This window comes from Psittacula echo (assembly GCF_963264785.1).
Source record: "Psittacula echo genome assembly, chromosome: 2".
In the NCBI taxonomy this organism is placed as follows: domain Eukaryota; kingdom Metazoa; phylum Chordata; class Aves; order Psittaciformes; family Psittacidae; genus Psittacula; species Psittacula echo.
The window spans coordinates 81,091,451-81,106,796 of record NC_137737.1 but is presented as its reverse complement, the minus strand read 5'-3'; the positions used below and the strand labels follow the sequence as shown (position 1 = coordinate 81,106,796).

Here is a 15,346-nt window from a genome sequence, read left to right as displayed (position 1 = left end):
ATAGACAGGATTTTAAATTGGACTTAATTGAGAAAAAAAAAAATTAAGCAGTACAATATTCAGCTGCTTTTGTGTGTGTGTGACTTACTTATAACAAATCATTAGCTCTCCCTCTGAATTAAGTACACAACTGAAAATGACAAATATTTGTCCCAAATATGAAGCTTGTGTAGAAAAAACAGATTTTTATTCTGTTACAAATTGTGACTGTGTAACACTTCATTTTCAGAGATGCATAGGAAAAGGTGGCCTTATTTTTTTAAATCTGAACATGTTTTTCTAAATCAGTTATTTATACTTATTCTATAGAAGCTCAAAACTCTCAGTTTAAAGAACTCAGTATTGGATTAATACTTTCAATTGTGTTTTCTGTATTATTAATGGAAATACAGCGATCCTGAGGTAACTTATTGAACTAACACTTTTACTTCCAGTAATACTAGAATAATGAAAAATATTTCTAATTTATCCACAGTAGCACTTCCCCTTTGTGTGCTAACTTTTGCATACAGTTACAGACATACTGTAGCAGCTGCATCTTGACAGAAGTTTTCTTGATCATAAATAAATAGAACAGCAGCCCTTCCTTATGCTTTCTCATGATTATGGTGTTCAGTTCTCCTCCATTATTCTCGGTTCTCCCTTAAAATTGCTTTTTGTATTCTACTTAAGGCAGCCATTTGAACTGCTCAGAAGGCTGGGAAGGTGGTTCCCAACCTTCATGAATATCTCAGCAGAACAAGTTACAGAAGATACTCCCCCACAGCAGCAGAAGTGGGAATGCTAGTTTAAAGCGCTGCTCCAAGTGCTCTAAAAATATTTTGCACAAGAAACTCCCTTAATACAGCCACTCATTTTTGTCACATATAAGAAGGACATTTAGAACAAGTGTAATTGTATTTACAAACTGATAAATATTTTAGAACTTTATAGATATTAGCCACTGATTGATTTATCTACAGATTGAAAGTAGAGACCAGGTATATCCATAAATACAGCATACTCCAGAGCTAAGGATGCTTTACTTAGGCTTCAGAATTTATTTCATCTAGTAAGAAAATTACTTTCAGCTAGCAAATAGTGGCAACAGAGTCATACCCTTCCCCTCCTACCCCTCCTTCCACTTCTACTGAGCTGCCTTGCAATGCTTTTTCTAAACTGTAAAAAGCATTACTGCAAGTTCTGAATTTCAAAGAGTTACTTCAAAAATGAATTTTCACCTTAATTCAGTTGACTGTTTCTTCTTACTTAGAATGCATTAATCTAAAAATGAATTTATAATGTTTATTGCAGATGTTGTTTGCAGACACTTAGTCATGACAATGCTGGGTGAATTGGCATACTTTTAATAATTATATCAGCACATCTGTGTTGCATGGCACATGTTAATAAAGAGACCTAATAACAAGACATGCCTGGATAAACAGCTCTCCATAAACTATTTACATCCAAACCAGCAAGAGAAACCAATCTTAAAGAAACTGCATTAAAAAGGATCATGAATATAGAAAACCTATTAGTCACACTATCTGAAGAGCATCTGAAGTAAATTAAATGCCAAAACAGTCCTGTTAGCACTGGGAAATGCAACATGTGCCATGTTTTTATTAGGCAGAGACATTGAACAGAAGGGCATTCCCAGTTTCCATCCATGCGTCCTTATTCCAGCTAAAGGGTTTACATTGTTTTGACTCTCCTCCCCATCCCTCTGGGAGCAGCGGGGGGAAAAGCAAGAAGAGTGAGCGAGTGGCTGCATGGTTCTGAGTTTCTGGCTGGGCTTGAACCATGACAAAGCTCCTGGCTGCAGTGACTTCTGTTATTTGTGTTTCTAAATGGTTTTGAGTTTTTAACTAGTCTTTTTTTTTTTTTTTTTTTTTTTTTGGGGGGGGGGCTTTAATCAAGCCTTTAGCTTGTCCTTTCATTATTCTGTTTTATTAATTTATTAATTAATATTATTAATTTGTTAATTTATTATTTTATCATTTTATTTACCAATTGCAAACAAGAACTCGATTACAACCTGGCTACAAACCTGCTATTGCTAATGAACTTCCAAAGCCCCAGCTAGATGTGGATTCACAGGTCACAGTACTTCTTAGGATTTTGTACTGAGATATAGGTAAATAGCCAGTTCTCCAATAACTGGAATTGGTTCAAAGAAGCACTTTTAAAAGGCCACAGGAAGAGGCTGGATCCTCTGTCAAACCAAATATACCATCTGAAGACCAGAATATACCATCTAAAGACTAGAATTTCAACCAGAAATCAAATACCATTAAAATGGAATCTATGTAGTTAAAAGTTAAGCAAAGAAATTTTCTCATAAAGAGATGCTTAGACTCGATATAGAGATATAGAGATTTTTTTTTTTTCTTTTAAAAAATTAGTTAGAATAAGAAGCATAAGCGACAGCTGCACAGGGTGAGGGAGGGAGCAATATGAGAATGAATACTAACAGAACTGATCAGCTGCGTTTGGCCAGCTAGAGAGCAACAAGCAATGGCTCATGGTGTGACACAGCTCTGGTGCATGCCTTTTATTTTCTCTCTAACTTCTGACAGAAGCACTCCTCATGAGCCTGGAAACCAGCAGCATGCCCTTGAAGCTAAATGAGGCAGGAGGGAGACGTTCTAGTGCCCTGACTGTCTTGCACTACACTACCTCCCTTCCAGGGCCAATCTATTTCCCCATAGTTCAAACAACTTCTCTAGGAAAAAAAAGCAATTGTGAAGTGAGTCAGAAGTTGGCTGCCAATACAGCAGGTAACCAATTTTCTTCCTGCAGCATAGCTGGTAGATTAAGGAGACACTAGATGTTCTAGAGCTTCTCAGCAGAAGACTACTACTGAGAACTACTGCCTTCAGCTGTGCTTTCCAGTTGTGAAAATGAAATACATCTGAAGAGGTCTTGGAAAAGGTAATCTCTCTGTTTACCATTCTTCTGTTTTCTTTTTTCATACAGGCATCGCATAACTTTAAGAAAAATACTGCTCCTCTCAGTTTGCAGGAACTTGTTTTGACACTGAGTTAGCTCTGGTGCTGACTGCTAGCTGTCATCCATCCTGCTAATCATGATGGATGCTAATCAGCAGGACTTTGCTGTCTCCCATATGGGACTCCTGACTCACCTCTCATACCAGAATCTTAGCTCAGCAGAAGTGGCAGCCTTCCCTCTCCTTGTCCTGGAAATGTGAGGTTGAAGATCTTGGGAGGCATGGGGAGTTGCAAGCACTTAACTTGCTCACTCCCAACAAAGCCTCTAAGAGGCAGCCACTACCAGTTTGCACTTCATGCAAAACTTGGCTTTCTGCTCCTGCTCTCATTCTCATCCCCTATGCATTGCTAGCACACTACTCACCTTGGGCACTGGAAAATGGGAATGCTGTTCATTTGAAGGAAATGAGCCATTTCTTTACACCCATCTTTTTTAGCTGACAATTTCTGTCTGCATGTGTTAAGCACTTGATCATCTTTTCTAGCTAATTCTGCCAGTAAATGTAGGCTGAGTACAGCCCACACTCTCAGAGGCATAACTCAGAAGTCAAAGCAAGATAAAGGTTTGTCTTCTTTTCCTGACTTTGTGAATCTCTTCAGAGGTTTACAATTGTACAAATTCATTTCAAGTTGATGTGTTGATGGCAAAATTGTCATGCTGAAGTTGCTTTTTATTCAGAGATTAACATTCAGATTCCAGTTCTGCTAAGAAACAAAGTGCAGCGTTACATGAGAATCACCTTTTGTTCCTAAAGAGTTTACCAGCTAAAGAATGGTATTCTACTTACCATATTATCTTTTTTTTTTCTCCCATACTGAAGACTAAACCAAATTAAATCTAGATTCATAGATTTATGCTTATTTATTGGAGTTGAATGGACTTATCAAAAGAACACACGACAGAGATGTTCAGATATGAAGGCTGACTCTAAAACCATTAAAGAATTTTGAATACCAGAGGCATTCTGAAGTCAGTGGCATTTATAGAAACGTAGAGATGATGTCCTGGCATAAAATGCCAGGCTCTCAGAGTCACCATATAAAGATGATCTGTCAGTGTCTTCTCTCACAGCTCTAAGTGATGTGTGGAGGTGGTTCTGGTTGCTGTGAGATTTTGACCACCCTCCTGAGCTGGCTGCTTCCTAATCAGAACAACTGTCAGAACAGCTTACCAGTTCCTGCACAGAGAGGTGGACATTTTTGTTAGTGGGAGGTTTGGGACACGTAGTTTGACAAAAATCAAAAATAATTCAAGGCCCCATGGAAAAAGTCAGCAACAGATCTCCCACCTCAACACTACAAAAAAAAAAAAAAAAAGGTTTAAAATGGTTCTTTCCTGTGAAGACAAAGAATTGGAGAAGAAATTGGACAAAAAAATCCTCTCTTTGAATCCCTATTCAAAACAGGTTGTTCTTTTTCTGTTTTGATTTACTGATAATCTTAGAGAATAGTAATACTGGAGGAATACAAAGAGCAAATGAATGAAGAAGGTGAGAAGGAGAACAACACAGAAACTCTCTGCTATCTAACTGTGAGCCATTCACATACCCTGGGAAGATACAACTGTTTATCTGTAAGTGTTCATCACAGGGTATGACAGTGTCACGCTCTGGAGTGGAGAACAGATGTCTGCCTTTGTCTCTACAAGCACAAGGTTGGCAGGATCTGGAGAAGGCTGTTCCTCCATCGAGCATGTGAAAGAGGGACGGTCACTCTACATGATGGCATTGATCTCAGGAGGCTGCCCTAAGTACAACTAACAGTGCATCCTGTGCACAGGATAGCATAAAACAAACTGACCTTGTTCCACTTACGTGATTCTCAAAGAGCAAGTAAGAAAAACAAATACAACTAGGTGAACAGGCTTTTATATTTTCCAGCAGGGGATCAATCTTATGCCCTCTCCTTACTGACAGTAGGGGGGAGCAGCACAGAAAGGAATACTGAGCTCAGATGACAGAGGAATAAAAAAGATTTTCTTTTTCACCTACCCCAATTCCCTCACACAGCTCTCTCCTTTACCACCCTTCATTTAATATGCTGGCACTATGCGACCAAATTTGAGTGACTGAGTTGGAATCAAAACTTCAGGTTTTATTCTACTCCCAGTAAATATAAACTTTATATCAGAAATATAATCTGCACCCAGAATCCTTCCACAACACTTAATGTCTTTAAGGTTCTCAGAAATAATAATAAGAATACATGGAACTCCATGGGTATGTTCTTTCATCTGCTTGTGAACAAGCCTCTTAAAATACCATTTACTGAAAGTTAACATGATTTTCTAAAAGCTCATGCCAGATAGTATTAAACTTATGTCTATCTTTAACTACCAATGCAGCAAAAGTTAAAATAAGTTTCTCTGCCTGATGCAGAAACTGAAGAACAATTTCCTATGCCACAGTAATTATTGCAATCAGAATTTACTTGTCATTCATTAATTTTCCAATATTGTATCTGAAAGAAAGGAAGAGAAGGCTGTCAATTTAAATCAAACCAGGGCAAGGCAACTTTGAATTCATAATAGTTTCTGGATAACAAGAATTGTGTTGGAAAGCACATGAGCCACCAGTGTGTGTTCGCAGCCCAGAAAGCCAACCACATACTGGGCTGCATCAAAAGGAGCATGACCAGCAGGTCGAAGGAGGTGATCCTGCCCCTCTACTCTGCTCTCGTGAGACCTCACTTGGAGTATTGTGTGCAGTTCTGGTGTCCTCAACATAAAAAGGACATGGAACTGTTGGAACAAGTCCAGAGGAGGGCCACGAGGATGAACAGGGGACTGGAGCACCTCCTGTATGAAGAGAGGCTGTGAAAGTTGGGGCTGTTAGGCCTGGAGAAGAGAAGGCTGCATGGAGACCTCATAGCAGCCTTCCAGTATCTGAAGGGGGCCTACAAGGATGCTGGGGAGGGACTATTCATCAGGGACTGTAGTGACAGGACAAGGGGTAATGGGTTCAAACTTAAACAGGGGAAGTTTAGATTGGATCTAAGGAAGAAATTCTTTAGTGTGAGGGTGGTGAGGCACTGGAATGGGTTGCCCAGGGAGGTTGTGAATGCTCCATCCTTGGCGGTGTTCAAGGCCAAGTTGGTTGAGGCCTTGGGTGACATGGTTTAGTGTGAGGTGTCCCTGCCCATGGCAGGGGGGTTGGAACTAGATGATCCTAAGGTCCTTTCCAACCCTAACTATTCTATGACTCTATGATTTTAGTAGTCATTAATATATTAATGTATCAGAATCACTATGACACCATCCATTAAAAGGCAATACTGTAAGACTGCTAGAAAAGTGAGAAGCCAGAATCAGAGCTGAGATTATACTTATATTCTTTACTAACTTAGCAAGAAATTAAGTTTGATATTCACAAAATCATACAAACAAAAAAAAAAAACAGCCCAGCTTTTTTTTGTCTTTCCTTGGTTTTTGGCTATTGTGTTTCTAGTTTTGTTATTGGTTTGCTTGTTCTGCCTTTTCTGGAAGAAAAGCAATTATTTTCTAAAAAAGAGAACCATGTGTACCTTTATGTTTCATATGTATTTATTCTGTGTTTTACTGTGGTTTTAGCACTATTTTAGCACTACTACTATTTAGTAGTGTCTGAAGCACAGTCAAGAAAGTCCATTTTCTAGTGATATTGGGAAGTTTCCTATAGCTAATCAATTTCAATCCTATTGAAAAAAATTTATTACAGTAAGGTAGATCACAAACTGATTAGGGTCCAGTAAAAAAATTACTTGAATTCAAATATATTAATGTAGCAAAACCTAAGCAACCTTCTACAGATCAAAAAAACCCATAAGGTTATTTTTAACCCAGCCATGCTAGACATCATTCTGAAAAGGGAAGGTGCTTATATTTCTTATTTGACACTACCATAACACACAGACTGCTGATCAGTACTCATATTTGCCAGAAGTCTTCTGTTAAATAGCTGAGTCAGTTCCTGCACAGAAATGCAAACAATCTAAGTCAAATGTAGTAAGTGGGAGTAACGAATGACCAGAGGGGACAGAGGCCATATTATTAGTGCTCAAAACAGTGATTTGCCTTCTGTACCACTGCATGATGAAGACGGCAGAAGCAGCAAAAGGAGTAAGCTGCTGTTGCAGAATTTTTATAATAGCATGACTTATTTCTCAAATACTACTCTTACCAAGGTATAATATTAACACAGACTCTCAGTTCCTTCCTCAAATCGGTATGAAACTGGGATCAGATTAATATGAGGGAATCTGCCTATGTCATGCAACCATTTTCACTATTAATATCCGTTTCAAAAAGTATCATGGTCTTAAAACTATGCCTTTGCTCTTTTCTGAATCACCTGGAGGAGGCTTGGGGAACAGCAGCAACATTATTTTTCTGAAAACCACTCCAGATGCAGTCTGGGAGCTCCAAGTGTCACTGGGAGTATGCATTGTGGCTAGCTGAACTCACCACCCAAGAATCACCCACAGGAAGATGGCAGAGTTTCAGCCTCGGCCTGCTTCCAGTACACATATGCAACTTGCCAATTAGAAGGTATTTTCACCCCTATTCTCCACAAAAGTCTTTTGTGTATGGGTTCAGGAAGAAAAAAGATAATTCCTAAGTAAGTATGGAGGGATTCAAAATGAGTAATATATTAAAATAAAATTATAGTTAGATCATTGAATACTTGTGATTTCTTTCATACTTAATGGGAAACTTTCAAGACCTATTTCTGCACCAGATAGTAGTACAAGACATGATTTAAGCCTGATATTTTCAAGCAACCAAAGATTTTGGCATGGAAACAGACAACTTGACATAATGCAATGAAAAGAGATTAGTTTCTCATAAATGTTACAACAAGGCATTGATCTCTGTGAATTAATTATAATTTAGGGTGATTTCTGTTGAATTAGAACACAATTTTTTAAGTAAATAGCTGTATTCAAAACACTCAAAAAATTTTTATTTTAAAATTAATACATGATGGAGTTCTAATATCTTTTTTATGCTTTCTACGATTATGTTTGCTTTTCATCTTTCAATAAAATAATAACATTTAATCCCAAAAGTAGCATAGAATCATGGAATCCTAGACTGCTTACTGTCTGAAGGGACTTTAAAGATCATCTAGTTCCAATTCCCCTACCACAGACACCTTCCACTAGGCTAGGTTGCTCAAAGCCTCATCCAGCCTGGCCTTGAACACTGTCAGGGATGGGGCATCCACAGCTTCTTTGGGCAACCTGCACCAGTGTCTCACAATCCTCATAATGAAGGATTTCTTCCCAATAGCTAACCTAAATCTACCCTTTTTCTGCTTAAAGCCATTCCCCCTTGTCCTATCACTACGTGCCCTTATTAAAAGTTCCTCACCACCTTTCTTGTAGGCCCCCTTTAGGTACTGGAAGGCTACTATAAGGTCTCCCCTGAGCCTTCTCTTCTTGAGGCTGAACAACTTGAACTTTCAGCCTGTCTCCATAGGAAAGGTGCTCCAGCCCTTGGATCATCTTTGCGGCCCTCCTCTAGACTTGCTTGAGCAGGTCCACATCCCTCTTGTGTTGCTGGCCCCAGAGCAGAACACAGTACTCCAGATGGGGTCTCACCAGGGTGGAGTAGAGGAGGAGAATCACCTCCCTTAACCTGTTGGACATGCTTCTTTTGATGCAGCCCAGGATGTGGTTGACTTTCTTGGCTGCAAGAGCACATTGACCGCTCATGTTGATGAGAACCAACACCCCGAAGTACTTCTCCACAGGGTTGCTTCCAATCCATTCTCTGCCCAACCTAGAGCTGTGCTTGGGATTGCCCCGATGCAAGGACTTTGCACTTGGTCTTAATGACATTTACAAGGTTTGCAGTGGTCTACCTCTCGAGCCTGACCACGTCCCTCTGGATGGCATCCACACAGCTTGGTTTCACTAGTAAACTTGCAAAGGTTGCAATCAATCCCATTGTCTGTGTTGCTGACAAGGGTATTGAATAGTAATGGCCCCAGTGCCAATGCCTAAGGAACACCACTTATCACTGGTCTCCACTTGGACATTGAGCTGTTGACCACAACTCTCTGAGTGCGACCATATAGCCAATTGCTAGTCTAATAAGTGGTCCATTTGTCAAATCCACGCTCTCCAAGTTGGAGAGAAGGATGTCATGTGTCAAAACCATTTTTAATTTACTTGAAAATGCACTTGTATAATTTTTAAAAAGAAATATCAAATTAAAAAGAAAAATCCTTTAAACCAACCCAAATTGCCAAACAGATAATGTCAGAATAAAACATACCTGTAATAGCTACATTTGTTATTACAGAAGTTCTTTTACTAGTTTTGAAAAAGTGGAACAATAATACAACTACCGGCTCAAAGTCAGTGCCCTCGGAGGACTGCTCAGCTCAGGAGCAAGGTGAAATCACTGTGATGAAAATGTAGTGAGGAAATAAGGACAAAAAAGCCCCTTCAGCTTCATTTCTGCTGAAAACAATAGGGCTTGTTATTTATTTTGGGGTTTAGCTCAAATAACTTTTAAAGAAAGATTTCCCTTTGGCTTTGTTAATTACTGTAAACTACTCCTCTAACAATTATTCTGGTTATAAGAATTGTTCCTGCCACCAAAATAAATTGTTACTTAATTGAGCAGTGAACAAATCACAGCACTGTATCTCTTTTAGCACCTGGACAGCAAAGAAGTGATATGGTTGCAACTGTGAGTGCCTAATGCTTTATCAATCTTACACACAGCAATGAGCACCCTCATAAAGTGGAAAGGATGCACAAGTGGATTAATAAAAACCCTTAAGAAAATTGCTGCTCCACAGCTTGCTCTGAAGACTCATGGCATTTGGAGATGTTACTGAGTCATTTTGCTGAGGAACCATTACTTCACTGCTCAACACTGGTCAACTGTGAAAGTCCTACCTATAGCTATTGTCCCTGGCGACTGTGATCTACGCTTCCCAAGAAAGTCACATTGAACCTTCTTGGGTTTATTTTTATAACAACTATTTTTATTTTGAATTAAATAGGAACTGTGTGGAAATTAAGAGAAACATGGTCTCATTACCCTCAGACTCGTCAGGGTTTCAGATGGACAGTGTAGGCATTTCTTGAAAACCAGCACAGAAGGACCTGTGAGCTGTGTGCATACTTCTGATTGGTAGAAACAGCTTTCTTCACATTGCTTCTTTGCTTACCACTATGAGTGGAGCATGGGGCTGGGCCCTGCCTCCAGTTGAGCAGCAGCTCTGCCTGGCTGGCCTGGCCTACTTCGCATTGCTTCCAACACATAGAATCCCAAGGTGCAGCCAGCCAAATCTTGAAACAACACAAAGCCTTTTTCTGCACTGTGTAAATGCTTCTGTGAAAAGCAAGGTGAGGGGAGGGGTTTTACATTTGCCCATTCCTAGAGCATCCTTTATCCTATCACAGGATAAGGCTTAAGGAAAACTTGAGGGCACACAAACCCAGCTTGGTGCCTCTTCCCAGTCCCATGCACCAACGTGTTAGTCCAGGCCTTGGAGTATCAGCATCTTCAAAAAATGTTCACTGTGAGTTCCGTCAGTATGGATAAAGGCTGGCTCGAGAGTGGACCCAGTCACAATATAATGATATATCCAGTATATCTGAGCTGCTATTGCCCCTGCTGAACCCCTGCAACATGTAACTTGAGGACTTGCTTGTTTCAGAGCTTTGTGATTTGATGTTTTCCTAGCACTTTATTTTTTCCCCGTTGAAACAGAGAGAGATAGAAGGAACAACGCAAAAACAAATGCCAGTGGGGAGAAAAAATAGGATGGGCAAATGTAAAGACTGTTTTCTCAATTATTTGAATAATATGATATTTAATACTCTGGCTTCAATCACTGGTTACAAATTCCTGATTGGAAAAAAAAAAGGCCAACACAGAAAGCAAAACATGTGGAAATATTTTTTTTTTCCAATCCCTCTGTCTCCAAATTATTGCCTGTTTCACCCAGAAAATCTATTTCTGGCTTTCCCAGCCTTGGTACAAACTGCTGCTGCTTTCATTTTACCATGGTTGTCTTGCTCTTTTCTAGACAAAACTCTAAGGGGCCACATGCGGTTGAATTATGGAGGAACCAGTCAAATCTACACTTGCCCTTCTTACTCCCAAATGACCATGATGGCTAATTTATCTGACTCTATTAGCTGATGTTTCAGAATCATAGTATTAAAGATACAGGCACTTAGCAGCTATTTTTAGTGAAATGTTCTTATTTATGTTGTGATTTAGACACAAATACCATACTGGTAATTTTTCAAAGGCAGTAACTTGACACTAAGAAATTGTATTTATCGATTATCTGACACTAAACATTCTGAATCTTAGACTATTAGCACAAGAGAACCATAAAACCTGAGGCTTTCATTGTTCTGCAAAAAATTGTTTCATCTTACCAAGACTATTACACTCACCCAGCAGATTTTGACTTAGGCAGGAGACTACACATGCCTGATTAGTTTAAGAAAAACTGTTTTCCAAGTATATACTCATATGATTTCTACAAAAGCTATATATACCATTACATCATAAAAAGGAATAGCATCAAATATGTTTTCGTGAATAATTTTTTTTTCTGAAACATTTTACATCCAGTACCACATTTGAGACACTCATGTATTGTTCCACAAAATTTTCACACTGCATGTCAGTTTAGAAAGAAACTCATCCCACAAACGAAGCTAGTAAAAATGTTGTTGGATCTTACTACAGCTGAAAACATGTTGCTGAAAGCTTTACTCTAAACCAGCAATGACTTCAAACCCCAGTTCTGGAGTGCTCAAGGTTAAATTCAAGTTCTTTTAAATTTAGAAGTTTTCAAATTAATGTCCATATATATATATATAGATATAGATATGTGTACATATATTTGGCATTAATGCTTTTTCAAGCTTGCTGTTGGGGCATTTCCAGCTTGATTTAATTTCTTTAGTTCAGAACATGACCTATTTCCAAAACAGTTCACTTGCTATAAAAAATATTCTGGCCAGAAAAGCAAATGAGAACATTTTCTTTAAGAATGAATTTCATTAATAAGACTATCAAAATCTTTTCTTCTTAGTATGTTACATACTAAGACGTATCTGATGCTGCAAGTGCTTGGTTCTCAGTATTTCTCTTTGCCCTAGACGTTGTAATTGAGATACCATGACTTATACCTAGCAACATCAGTGAGGTGTGTTATTACACCCATTCTATTCTTTTGACACCCCACTAAAACTGAAGCATATTACAAAACAATGGTTTTTTTCTCCAACACACTTTTGCAAAAATTATACCTTTGTCTGGGAGGAAAGGCATGCCTAAACCAGTTCCTGTCTTGCAAAAGCTCCTGAGGCAGCTACAGCATGGCAAGCATGCAGAGGGCCAGCACAATACAAGCATGACAAGGGAAGAAGGGCATTATGATCCTGAACAGATTTAGAACCAGTGGCAGGATACTGATTAGCAGCAGGCAAGTGAATTGCACCATTTTATATTATGTGGCAACATATACTGGCCTTGTTCAGTGAGCTGTTTGGACAGGTGCTGTTACAGGAACTAGTGCACACAGACCTTTGTTCAGACCAATGGCTAGATGGCAATTTCAGTGCAAACCAACAGCAGGTTGAAGACTATGTTATTAAGTCAAATCCATATACAGTGATGAGGACATGGTTCTGAGTTGTTTCCCTGTCTGTACTAAAATAAAAGTTTCACACTTCCAAAATCCCACTAACCCTTTAGGTGGTGAAGTTCAATCACATATAAATTTGACATACTGTACCTCACTAAACTGTTGGCAGCGTCAGGATCCTGTGCTGTTACTGTGCCAACAGCAGTCCCAATCTTCGCATTTTCATAAACTTCCATGACATAGGAAGGCATAGTGAAAAGCGGAGGTTCGTCCACATCACCAACAATGATCTTCAACATTGTTACATCTTTGAATGGACCCAAGTGTGAAAAGCGGAAATCAAGGTGAGTATTTGCTCCTTCTATATTAAGTGTATATGACTTCTTTTTTTCATAGTTGAGTGGCTGTTGGTGGAAAAAACAGATTTATCTTTGCCATTCTATGCTTCAGTTTAGTCTGCTAGCAAGCTAAATATATCTTTTCCATTTAATTTAAACCACATTTCTCCATGTTACTGGATAGGGACAATATTCTGTGATATTCTAGCAGCTACTGCCATACCTCATACCATAATAAGGGGAAGGATACACATGAAGCAGGATGGATCCACGTTTTCTCTACAACAGAATTGTGGGCAAGGTACCAGTTCTGGAAAAACTCCGGGTTTAGAATGAGCCTCAGATTCTTCTTCCATGACAACGTAAAGTCTCTGGATTTTATCAACTTTCAATTTTTATAGGTCAATGCTAACTACTGAAAAAAGTAGAGACTGACATACTCTAAATTAAATTAACTTTGTATCTTTAATTAACAAGTTTAATAGCTAAAATTCTTTGGGGCATCTCCCCTCTTAAATCCTTAACTAAAAAAGGCAACTTCTTGCACGAAAACATTCAGTTATCGTAGGAGACAGGAACTTAACTACGTAAGAATAGTCTAAACATGTGCCTGTGTGCTTTTCTAATCAGAAAGGGTGCATCCTTGTATTCTAGACCATTCTCTTTTTGATTCTTCAACAGCACCAATGAGAGAGACAACTCTTCAGCCTGTCTCACCACGTACTGTTGTGATGCACATGGATTATGCCTTCATAAATGGGAGAAAGTCTGCAGCTGGGGACATGCCTTCTACAGGGCCTAATGTTCCAATAAAACCCAACAGAAGGCACATTCCCAGTTATAACCTTCACTAGAAGTGCCACTGCTACTTTAGCATTGCCCTGCTATTTAAATGAATATATTCCTACTAGGAATCCTACCTCTCTACTAGGACAGAAGAAGAAGCTGGGGGTCTGACTCATATGCCACATAGCATGGGTACTTTCTTAGGACTTCCGTTTCTAGCTTGCTGTTTACACGTGTGAAAATTACATCTCCTTAGTTCAGCTGTTTTTTAGATTATTGTTAACTAATTTTAATGAGCTGATATATTTATTTAAACCCTACATTAAAATGCTATTCCACTGTCTTATGCAAGACAGGAGATCAATATGACACACAAAACTTTCAACTCTTCCAGTATCAGATAGTTACATTGCAAGAGGGGACTAAAAAAAGGATTTAATTTTAAAATACTCAAGTAACAAAGTGCCATTAGCAGATATATAATTAAGCAATACTCTCACTAGAAGGCACGTTTACAGGACCACAACTATTTTGAGTTGGTTTTTTCAGTCTCACTAAAGTAACTGACTAATTTTCATGGACAGCCCACCACATGAGAAGTTATTTTTCTATATATTGTTTATTAATTCTAATTACTGAAAAGGCGTTAAAAAAAATACCAGTTAAGTTCCAGGCAGTCATAGGACAGATTTCAAGTTTCAGACTGCTATTTTTTAAATGTGCTTTCATGTTGAGCAGAAGCACTCATTCTTGAATAACAGACACCTCAATACTTACTGGGTTACAAATTTCTGGCTTTAGCCAATTTATAAAGAAGGCAGGTAGCTTAATATTTATTATCATACTGTGAAAAGCAGTTAGCTTGTACAGACACATGTATACTACCATTAAGTTTTGAACAGTCCCAGAACACAGGCATAAAACTAAAAGAATAATTGAAAATATTATGACATTATGGCATGGCAGAATTCCACAATGACTGCTATCATTCTGTGTGGATCTGATAGCCTGTCTGAACACAACTCAGTAAAGTATTCAAGCCTCTGACTGGTATTTCCTATCATTCCAAAATATGAAAAAAAGTACTTAAGGCAAGAAATATGAGGAACTCCATGTGTTGTTGACATTAAGTCAACTGTCAATGTCAGCATGCATTTTGTAGATAGAATCTACAGCAAATTTGACTGATGATGTGTAAGAATAATAGTTGGTTAGGATTTGTATATGCCAGATATTTGATCTCTCCTCTGAGGAAAAAAAAAAAAAAAAAAAAAGGTAAGTATATTACTCAAATCAGTTAATAAAGAAACACAAATTTAGTAAATTCAAAGTCAGATATTGTTCATAGATTTATGATTATTTCTGTTATGAGCAAGGAAATATTAAATAGTAATCTGCACTGCTCTGCATCATATATGTTCTAAGATTACAACCTTAGAGTAGGATTACAAATTTTAATTATGATACATTTCTTGGAAAATTAACTAAGTTTATATTGACAATGACTGGAGTAGGTTGTATAAGAAGATTAATTTCTCCCAGAAAATACACAAGGAATGACACAAAGTCTTGGTTTCCTTTCGCGTAGTTATTCAAGCAGAAAATATCAGGGATTTTT

The 15,346-nt window shown here is 38.3% G+C and overlaps 1 protein-coding gene across 2 annotated transcripts in view; it reads right to left on the bottom strand.

The window, feature by feature from the left end:
* CDH18 (cadherin 18) overlaps nt 1-15,346 on the bottom strand; it is a gene marked incomplete at both ends in the record, with an annotated part of 176,824 nt that overhangs the window by 34,151 nt on the left and 127,327 nt on the right. For both annotated transcript variants that reach the window (XM_080609876.1, XM_080609877.1), the window contains one exon: nt 12,755-13,008. In XM_080609876.1, the coding sequence (XP_080466002.1) occupies nt 12,755-13,008 (254 nt within the window). The remainder of the gene's footprint in view (nt 1-12,754; nt 13,009-15,346) is intronic.